General features: G+C 53.1%; 1 protein-coding gene across 1 annotated transcript in view; it reads right to left on the bottom strand.

The window, feature by feature from the left end:
- Positions 1–2,529: 2,529 nt before the first annotated feature.
- MORN5 (MORN repeat containing 5) overlaps positions 2,530–11,033 on the bottom strand; it is a 29,795-nt gene continuing 21,291 nt past the window's right edge. Inside the window, exon 5 of the mRNA XM_025913124.2 lies at positions 2,530–2,728. Within this exon, the coding sequence (XP_025768909.1) occupies positions 2,649–2,728 (80 nt within the window). The 3' untranslated portion in view covers positions 2,530–2,648. The remainder of the gene's footprint in view (positions 2,729–11,033) is intronic.

Here is an 11,033-nt window from a genome sequence, read left to right as displayed (position 1 = left end):
TGGGGAGCTCTGTTTCCTTTGATTTTTGCTCCTGATGTCGAAGCCCTGAGCACAACCATGTGGTAAGTGGCCAGCCAAGCCCTGCCCAAGTGGGTCACCTAGTACCCACTCTGCCTTGAGCCTCCCCCCACCCCAGGGTCTGTTCCTTGCGTGGATCATGTGGTTGTAGCATGTTGCCATTCAGACAGGTCTCCACTAGCCTGTTAGAGCAGCCTGGGAAGCCTGGGAACACACAGGCCACCAAGACTATTTATTTAAATACAAAACAGAGGGAGAAAACACACACACGGAAAAAAAAAAAAATGTAAGCACTTTTTTTGTAAAACCAATGTCTGTTTTGTTACATACCTTTCATGTTGTGCTTTGTAAATGTCCTATTTGTGTAATAAATAAAGTTAATGCAAGTAGAAGTGCTGGCACTTAAATCCAGAACATGATGGGATTCCATTTCTTTCCTGCTGTCTGGCTAAGGGCTCCCCACAACTGCCCCGCAGCCGCCGGAAGCCCATGTCCGAGCCACTGCCAGGGGCCCACCCAAGTGTCTGGGCTGTCAGACAATGCAGTCCCCCTTCCTGGACAATCGGTGCTATTAACCAGTCAGCCACCTGTGCATTGCAAAGGCATGACAGTGAGCTTCGTCTCCAGTCTAAGCTTTGTAGGCGGCCAGGCTGGCTGCTGTCCTCGGTGTCACTCCTGAACACCCGCTGTCTGCAGGCTCAGGGAAGGGCCTGGCCCACTAGCCACAGAGGAGCTGTCAGTCTGGTCAATGCTATAGCAGATGGATCCCTCCGACATGCTGTGGGGGCCAGGTTGGGGGACGTTTGGGCCAGATATATCCGCTGAGAGATTCACGGAATAGGTGCAAAAGAGGAGATGTTGGGGGCCGGGGAAAGAAGCGCAGAAGCGCCTGTTTGGAAGCTGCAGGAGAATTTGGTCTGGTGAATTGAAGGGAATAGGGGATGGGAGGCAGGGAGACAAGGCTCTAGCTTCGATACAAGTCTGGGTCTCACACTGGCCTATTGGGTTCTAGAGCCAACACAATCTGGGGAGTGAGAGAGAGCATCTTTCTGCTCGTTGCCAGCTTGTCTTTTAGCAACAAACTGTTGGTTCAAACCAAAGCTCTCGAGGAAGGGGGTGGAGTGGCCCTGTCTAGTGCAGAGGCTTCCCAAGCCCCCCCGCCCCCGGCCCTGCAGAGAGTTGTTCATAAACCTCAGCTCAAGATGTACATGGTCATCACCCCTGCAGGACCTGTCTTTATTTTTTTTTAATGTTTATTTATTTTTGAGACTGAGAGAGAGAGAGCAGGAGCAGGGGAGGGGCAGAGAGAGAGGGAGACACAGAATCCCAAGCAGGCTCCAGGCTCTGAGCTGTCAACACAGAGCCCGACACGGGGCTCGAACTCATGGACCGTGAGATCGGGACCTCAGCGGAAGTCGGATGCTTAACCGACTGAGCCACCCAGGCGCCCCAGGACCCGTCTTTATTGTTTTATTCAGTATCCCAGACCCCATCTCTGCCCCTCTCCACCCCCCTTTTTTTTTTAATGTGATACAGGTTTTTTTTTTTCTTAACATTTATTTATTTTTGAGAGACAGAGAGAGACAGACCATAAGCAGGGGAGAGGCAGGGAGAGAGGGAGACACAGAATCCAAAGGAGGCTCCAGGCTCTGAGCTGTCAGCACAGAGCCTGATGTGGGGCTCGAACCCACAAACCGCGAGTTCATGACCTGAGCTGAAGTTGGACGCTCGACCGACTGAGCCACCCAGGCACCCCTCTCCACCCTTCTTCCAATCCATTTATCAAATGTTGATTTAGATATGTGTGTTTCTTTGAAAAAAGTTGTGTGTGTGTGTGTGTGTGTGTGTGCGCGCGCGCGCGCGCTTCTTTCCATGAATGTCCCTTCTGTTTTCAAAACACAGTTCGGAGACCTCTGTGGAGCTCAACCCTATCATTCTACAGAGGTGACTGTTGCCCCAGAGGGGAGAGGTAATCCCCCAGGACCCCTCCATGGTGCAGCTGAGTGTGCCCAGGCCGCCCTCTGACTTCTAACTCTGCCTAGCATGCCAACTCTGGGTCCCTGGTTTGAGGGTCAGTTTCCTGCCCCTGCAGACCTTGTCAGAGCCTTCACAGGCTTGCCTTCTTCTAGCAGCTCTTGGTGAGCCAGGGACAAAGTGGGGGTGGGGTGGGCTGCTGAATGCAGCAGCCTCTAAGGAGGGACAGTTATGCAAAGATCCAGGATGCTGTGGCCCAAGTGTGGCCCTGGAATGTGCCACCCCTTCCTCTTCTGGTTTTCAGCTGACATGTGATCTTCGGGGTGATGTTGAGGAATACCTGGGAAATAAGAGCGCATCAGGGAATGCAGCTGGGAGTGCACATCGCTAGACCCTATTCCCAGAGACTCTGACCAGCATGTCTACGGTGGGGCCCGGAAATAGCTAATTTGCACTTCCGCTCAGGTGATTTTGGTGCTGGTAAAATGAGGATCCCCTCTCTAAGAAACGGTCTCGAGAAAGTATGCTTGGGGCCACTGAGTGCAGAAAGGCTTTATTCCTGGGTCGAAAGTCAGGGTCTGCAACCGCAGGCTGCCCGCAGGGCCAGCCACTGCCAGCGGTGTAGAGGAGACCTCTCATGGGGGCAGCTGCAGAGCTCACAGCTTGGGTCGGTGACCCACGATTTCGTCCCAACCCTTGCGACACGTCTTGATGATCCACTCGTGCTCATCATCATCTGCAAGGAAAGAGGAAGAGCTGGTCATGCCTGGTGTCTGCTGGGCCTTCTCTGCCCTGGGAGACCCGCAGACAGGGTCTCGGGACTGCGGTGCATTCCAGCATGGGGTGGGTGGCCTTGGTGGTCAGTCTCTTTAGCTTTGTGCTAGGAAGGAACAGATCTTTCATTAAAACAGTCCTCCGGTTGCCTACAAATGCCTGGTCTTGGGGAAATTGAACACAAAGGGGTTTGCAGATGGTGGATGGTGCTGGTAGAGGCAGGCGTGAGGTCTTCTGGCCACTCTGAGCTGGGCAACCCTGACAGGCACCCAGACAGCAGCTTGCTTGGGAATGTGACCAGTCTGACACCCACAGAGGGCACCCCCAGAACATCCAGTCCAGGCCTTGCCGGTAGTGCTAGCAGCCCAAGCCTTCAGAGCTTTGTTTCCTTTCTGGTTATTCCAGAACCCAGAGAAGGGAACCCTGGGTTCCCCAGGAAAACCTGACACCTCTGGTGTCTCACGTCCTTTCAGTGGGCAATAGAGAGGAGGAACCGATGTTCCTGTGGGCCCTACACTCATTGGTGTCCCTTACTTTAACCCTTGTGATCCCCTGACAGCAGTAACCCTGCCATTCTACAGGTGAATAAGCAGGCTCGGAGAGGTCAGGTCACTTGTCTGCAGCCACAGGTTGGTGCGTGGGAGAACCCAGAATGGGAGCCTCGGTTTGTCTGACTGCAAAGGCTGTGCTGTTTTTTAAACCTTAGAGTGAAGTCCAGTCTTTATTCCCCAGCACACCACAGCCCTCTCTCTGGGCCGGGGAAGGCCCTTTGGGGACTGATCTTCCCCCATTATCCCTCAAGCCCACGCCCAACCCCTCCCCCAACCACGACAGAGACCCACTTTAATGTTGGGATATACGTCCCTAAAAACGCATGCCGCTCTGTAAAGTGTGTGCTGTTGTTTTGTGTACCAATGTGGCTTTAATTTACCACCATAAATGGCATTGTGCTGTGAGTTTCATTGTGTCTTAGTTTTTTTCACTTAACACTACGTTTTCAAGATCTATTCTTGTTGCTAAATGTACATCTAGCTCTTTGCTTCCTATTGCTGCCTAATACTCTGTGGTGGCTTCTGTGATGTTTTACTATCCACCCTTCCGGTGGTGGACATCCAAGGGTTCCCCCCCCCCACCTCCCGTTACCAGAAATGCCTCTGGGACAAACGCCCTTGGGCACGCCCCTTCACAGATTGTGGGAGAACGTCTAGGACCTGGGTGGTGGGTCGTGGATCCGTGCACACACTTCATTCACCAAGACTCCCTGCTAAGCCTGGGTTCTTTTCACAGCACCGCACAGCCCACCTGCTGTCCCACCCTCACCCCTCGGTGTCTTGTCCTGGGGACAAAGAGAATTGGCCCAAAACCCTGCCCTCAAGCAGTTCTCCTCAGGGCTATAACACTGGAACAGCCTTGTCTCCTCTCCTTACCTGCCTCCCACCTAAGGGATGGGAACCTGGGACTACCCATCCTCCTCAGTGACAAATGGCAGTAGCCAGGGAACAAGGGCACTCCCTGAGAGCTCAAACCTGGAGGGCCGGCCCAAACCTTGCCCTCCCCTGCCCCCTTCCTCTTCTGCAAAAGCACCAGGCCCAGGATCCAGGAAATGGGGGCTTACTGACAGCCTACTGTGCGCTCCATGCTTTACAAACACCCATCTCATTGAGTCTTTGTGATAGCCCGGCAGGATAGGGAAGGTTACCCCCATTTTACAGAGGTGACGAGCCTTGCCCCACGTCCACAGCCAGTGGAATTCAAACCAAGGCTCATCAGACTCCAGAGCCAGCCTGCCCACCCCAGGGCTGATGTGATAAGGGTAGGCGAGGCTGCCCCCGCAGAGCTAGCCTCCTCTGCCCCCTCCCCACTATTTCTCTGTATGTGACCTAAGGAAAGAGCCTTGCTGCCTGGCACGCTCTGGCCTTTGAGGCCCTCCCTAAGCAGCCAGTGGGCCTCAGTTTCCCCTGGAGAGGCTGCCTGGGACTCCACGTGTGGCTGTCAACACCCCCCACCCCCACCCCAGGGCGGGGGGCGGGGACAGCGGCGGCACACAAGGAGTTAAGCGCTGGTGAAGCCCACTTTTGCCACACCGCGAGCAGCCTGGTTGATAATTACAGTTCTGAAGTCTCTGGGCTATTCGAATCAGTGCAGCTGCAAGCTCTTCAGTGCTAACCCCTGAAACCAGACAAACTGGGTTTATTGTGCTAAACCAGCCCTCAGGCCCCTCCCTGATCGTTACAAATTGACAGCAATGGACTTAACAGCCTCTTCACTACCCCTCTCGCTCTCTACCTGGCGGCACAGCCACCAATTTGAATCACAGATGCCTCCCCTCCAGGCAGCTGCTCACCAACCCTCCCTCCACCTCCTTCGCGCTGCGCGAGGCTCCCCTGGCCCCGCCACGCCAGGGTGAGGCTGCCGAAGCACATTTCATCAATATTTAAAATGGAATTAAACCTGCAGCTTTGATTAATGCCTCCCAGATCCCGGGAGTTGTGATTACTATTTTGCAAATTGCAATTGTTGGAATATGTTAATATGATTGTCTGAGAACATCTTCACCTTCTCAGATAATTTCCCCCCTTTTTGGCAGGAGGGGAGGGGGAGAGGGCGGCAGAGCGGGGTGGGTGGGGGAGGATGGGGGAAAAAAACACACCCCGCAAACTCTTTAATCAATTGTAAATTGTTACCCTGGGCACAATTGCCGGTGGTTCAGTGGGGAAGGGGAGGGAGATTTCTGGTTTGGTGCATTTATCTTGAAAAGTTTTGGCCTTGTTGGCCCATTAATTCCACTGCGGGATGCTATCCTAAGGGAATAATCTGTTTGTCTCAGTATTATTTGGAATCAAGAAAACTGAAATAACCTATGTTTCTAAAACAAAAGAATGATTATTTTGTTGTATATTCTTTAACAACTAATTTCTAAATGCAGACTATGGGCCAGGTAATCATGCTAAGTTTGGTAGCAGGGTGGGGGAGGAGAGGGCACGGTGATTTAGCAGCTATTGAAAAAGGAGAGTTATGAAGTCTGTATAGCAACATAGAAATGTTTTTGATATGATAGAAAGCAAAAGAAAAAAGGTGGGAAGAAGCAGGAAACAAAATTACATAGACAGTATAATCTGTAAAAACTGTGCACAAGAGACAAATTAAAAATAATACACTGAATGTGACTAACAGGCATCTCTGAACAGGGTGATGGGAGAGGCTCTTCTGTTAGGGGTATTTCTCAAATCTTCTTAATGTGTATTGACAATAGAAAAGATAAAAACAGACAGTCTCTTTTCCTACCCTCCAATTTAATGACGTGCTAATTTCCTACATTTTGGTAACTGAAATAAACTATTTCTAGGTTCCTAGAAATGCCAGTGGGGCTCTTGAATTTCTCCAAAGTGCAAGCGTAAGCATTAAAATACTGGTAAAAATGCATAAAAATTGAAGAGTAGATACATTTCCTGAGCAGAGTTCCAAATAATTTACGTGAAAACTCTGCCCTCAAGGAGGTGGCGCGTAATTCCCCACTCCTCAGGTGTGGGCTGCAGAGTGACCTCCTCCCTACAGGACAGTACAGGAAGAGAGCAAAAAAACAACAAAAGAGTAGCTTTGACTTGCAAACTTTCCCTGAGCATCTATTTCTTGGCACCCAGGTCTCAGCTCGAATGTCACTTCCTCCGTGATCTCAGTGTAACTGCCTGTGTCCCCTCTTCACTTTCTTTTCTTTATAGCAACGCCCCTCTTTCTTGTTTATTCATATGTTGTCGGTGTCCCCCATCCAAACTGCGGGCTCCTATGAAACCAGGAGCCTCCTCTCCTTGTTTGGTGGCATTGCCAGTGCTTAGATTACAAGTGTGAAGTATTGGAGGTGCTTAGTCCATATCTGTTCGGTGGATGGATGGATGGACGAGCCTATCCTGTGGCTGCCATGTGCCCAGTGCTAGGGGGACAGGGGACTGAGACCCAGCAGGGGGTGTTGTCCAAAGGCTTGTCTCAGACACTCTTCAGGTTCAGGTCTGTCTGCCTTTGGGGCAGCAAGATTTCTTTATTCTGGTCTGAAGCTTTAGAAGTGACCTCACTGCCACCTGTGACCCCCTCCCACCTACCACCACCCCTTGAGGAATCTCACCAATCCTTAGGAGAACTGGGCTTCTTATAGAAAAGAAAAGGAACGTTTGGCAAGAGAGATCCCAAATCTGACCCTGAACGCCCTTGCTGAGAAGCCTTGCCTGGAAAGGCTCCGCACTCCTTCACCTGGACTTCAAGGCGCCCCATCCGGGTCTTCATGCTCTCCAGACAGCCTCCCTCCCAGGCCTGCCTCACCCTGCAAAATGCAGCCACCCTGTTGGGCTGCAGTCGGCCATGTGTGCGTGCACAGCAGGGCCTCTGTGCCGGTGTACCTGCTGCTCGGGGCTGGGGACACCCTTCCTCACAGGACCTGGTGCAGGGGCAGGGCCTCTCAAAGCACTCCCTCCATTTTGGGACCTTAGTGTATATAAAAGAAAGGCCTAGATGCGAGAATAAAAATTGCAGCGTGGTTTAAATATGTATATTGAACAAATTAATGCTTGTGACACAAACAAACACAATATAAATGTCGACTCCAGGATTTCTTTCAAAGAAGTGCCTCAGCACACTAAAGGCCATGTGTGCAGGACGGGGCTGTGAAGTTGGAGTTGCCTGGTGAACACAGCTTTCTCTCAGTGCCACCACACTCCAGACTTAAGGCCGCTCGTGAATGTGTGTGGCTGGGCCCAGCGCCCTCCTGGCTGTCGTCCACCCCTCCGGGCCCTGCCTGGATGTCACCTTCCCTGACCCTGGCTGAGGTTCATGGTCGCCCACGCCAGCCTGGGGCAGTTGTGACCCAGGCACTCCTGGTCCTCAGAGCCCGGGGTGGGCCGGGCACTTTAAAAGTGCTTAATAAATATATGGCGAACGAATGAATAAAGAAATGTAAAGTTGGGGACATAAAAGCGGTAGGCTTACCCTGCGGGATTTGGACAAAGGGGGAAGAATTTCTTCTCCACCCTCAGCAAATGGAGCTCCCGAGTGGGCAAAGCAGATATGCCAAAGTGCAAGGCCAAGGCCGCTGGTTCCTTTCTTGTCTTGAGGCCACAGATGGAGCAGCTCCACCGCACAGGAAGGATGGGTTGCCTGGGCTCATATCGGGGCACCAACCACACTGAGGAAGCTCAAAGCCCTGGCTGGCCTGGGGCCTGCCTCCCAGTGAGGGCGGGGAGGCACAGGCCCGCACAGGCCACAGGCAGGGCCCAGGTCACTGAGGGTGTCATCAGTGCAATCCGTTGGTCAGCGCGGTGCAGGGAGAGAAGAGATCCTGAAGATGTCCCAACAGATGAGGGCAATAGGAGCCCCCAGATGGCTGGCGGGGAGGAGGCAGCATGGCCGTTAAGGGCCCGGGCACTGGAGCTTGGCTGCCACTAGCCCTGTGACCTCGGGCAGGTGGCCTCACACCTCTCTGGGTCTCATTTCCTTCTCTACAAAGTGCCTGCTGGAAGACTTCCTGTGAGGTTTACTGGGGCTCGTTCCTGCAAAGCGCTGAGCACGGTGCCTGGTACGCAGGAAATGCCAAAAACCAAAAGAGAGCCACGAGTTGTCTTTGCGAGGTGAGACTTCAGGGTGCACGTGACAGCACGGCATAGGCCGGAAGGAGTTCAGGGTCCACTGCTGAGCCCCGTCGCCAACTTGCTGGGTGACCTGGACGAGCCACTCTCCCTCTCTGAGCTGGGCTCCTTGTCTGTACAGGGGGTTTAATCAGACCTCCTGCAGAGCCAGGATGAAAGGCAGCAGGTTGGCACCCAGGGAGTAGGAGCCATGATCACCATTTGATGGGCCTTCATTCCCTAACTGCATGCCTTCAAGAGAGTGTTCTTAAGTGACTCTCTCAGAACACCCTGGGATTTCTGGTTCCCAGCGGGGATGAAGGGAGGACCTGGGGGGAGAGGCGGAGGAGGTCTTTACACAAGGATCAGCATCATAAGGATCAAGAAGCACAGCTCAGCTAATGATTTTTGTTCAAAGTGAGGCGGGCAGGCTGAGGCAGGTGAGCCCAGGGAGGGCAAATGGGTGGATGCGGGCTATCGGGCGCCCACAAGCCGGATTCTGCTACCTCTTGGCGTGCCTTTGGGTTTAGCACACCTGCGGTCAGTGGCTATACAGCTCCCTCCCGCTGGGAAAGGGAGGGGACCAAGATGAAACCAGGCACCTTAGCCTCAGGAGAGGGGAGGAGGCTCACACTGGCAGAGCACCTAGGAGGTGCCTGGTTCTGTGGGAAGAGGGTCATGTCTGTCCTCTCCACAGTGAGTGACACAGGGCGTCCCCATTGAAGATAAGAAACTGAGATTCGAAGGGGAAATAAATCGCCCCACTTCATCTGCCAGGGCAGAGGGGAAGGGTTCACTGTGCTGGTGCAAAAGCCACTCGGGCTGTGTGTGCACGGCCACAAATGGGCATGCGCAAGCGTGAATAGGTGTGCGCTGTGAGTGTGCACGTGGCTGTGCCTGAGGTGCTCGGTGTCTGGCTGGGTGAGTGATAGCGTGTGACTACCTGAAGTCAGTGTGTGCTTGATCAGGTGCTAAGGGAGGGGGCACATCCATCCCTCGGTGACAGCCCAGTGCTCGTCCAGTGTCGGGCTCTGTCATGAGGGTTACCCTCTTTTCCTGGGGTCATCACCCACTCTCACTTGGCCCCTGGGTGAACTGTGGTTCCAGGCGGGGGTGGGAGGTGCCTGGTAACACTGGCGCCCCAGCCAGTGGGCAGTGCCGCCCTCAAAGCTCGGCCCCACCCTCTGTGCAAATGCAGGGCTGTGAGAGCCTGTGGGGCAGGGCCAAGGCCCTGATGAGCAAAGCCAGGGCCCGCAGTGAGGGCGGCAACACCCCCACCTCCTCCTCGGCACAACTCCTGACAAGAAAGAGGCTTTGAACTTTGCTTGGCAGGGCTGGTGGCCAGAGGCCAAGGCCATGGTATGGCCAATATTGACTAAGGGGTCATTGCCCAGGCAGAGCCCGCCAAGGGGCAGGAGGGGAGACCTTGGGGCCGCTCTTGGTTTTCTCTGGAAAAGAGCATATTCTGGGCTGGGTGGGTGGAGGGGTCAAGGGTGGGGGGTGGATTAAACCAGCCTGCTTCACCCCCTGGGGAACTAGAGACACAGGGCCCAGCACCCACAGCTTTTCAAGGCCTATTCAAATGTGAGAGGTTTGGAGAGAACAACTGACTCTAAAATAAAGAGAAGATGCAAAACTGAAATTAATGTTATGATTAATCCATTCAGGCTTAATTATTAAATTTAGAAATCAAAACAATTTTATTACACTTGAAATCAGTTTGTAGGCTTGCTGTCCTCATTTTGCAAGAATTCTCCAGTATGCACACGGCTCTCTAGAAGTCACAGCCAGGCTAATAGTCCAAAAATTTGCCAAGCAAAGTTTTAAAAGTCCTTTCAAAGTTTTAACAGCAAAAAATACATATTCAATGTGGGGGTGTGGATACATTTTGTCTTAATATGTTCAGATGAGGGGGGTGAGGCCTCCAAAGTCAGGCTTAGGGCTGGATTAGGGCTGTGCCTGGGAGAGGGGAGTCCCAGGAGTACGGCCACCTGGAGTTAGGGAGCATTTCCACGTGCTAGCTACATGCTGAGTCCTGCACCTCGCGTGCCTGATCGCACGCAGTCCTCGTAAACATCTGTCGTAGGCACAGCTGGTGCTGTCTCAGGTAGGAGTTTTAGGTGCTCCATTCGGTCGCTGAAGGGAAAAGTGCCCTGAGCTATAACGACCCTTGGGAATCCCTTAGATAGGCCCCGTGCTGGGGAAGGACATCGCAGTAAGCACCGAGAAGTTAGCATTCTGACACTGTTGGAAGAGAGAGTCCTAGTCCTTTCTGCCGTCGAGGCCCAAAAGCACAGACAGCTGGTTAAAAAATACATATCCCTGAATACTAGAATCATCCTGTGTGTGGCAAGGTGATCACACGGTGGCTGGAGGCACACGGGGCCAGAGACCCGCAGATTCACGTCTCCCCACATCCCCAGTGAGCGAGTGGAGGGAGGGTGCCGAGCCACCACCACAGCTTGTATTTCCATTCCTCTTGCTGCCCCACTTTTCAAGCACCCGTAATCAAATTTGTGGTTTGTGTTCATGACGCCCAGCCACTGTACACAGGCCGCTCAGGGAAACAACGTGCCAAGGCCAAGGTCACTCAGTTAGCCTGGGGCCCGTAGTCTTTGACTCCTGCTCTCCAGCTGTGTGCAGGGGACAGGCCTGGCG

Source organism: Puma concolor, chromosome D4 (genome assembly GCF_028749965.1).
Source record: "Puma concolor isolate L17-30 chromosome D4, mPumCon1.1.hap2, whole genome shotgun sequence".
Classification (NCBI taxonomy): domain Eukaryota; kingdom Metazoa; phylum Chordata; class Mammalia; order Carnivora; family Felidae; genus Puma; species Puma concolor.
This window is presented reverse-complemented; position numbering and strand designations above follow the sequence as displayed.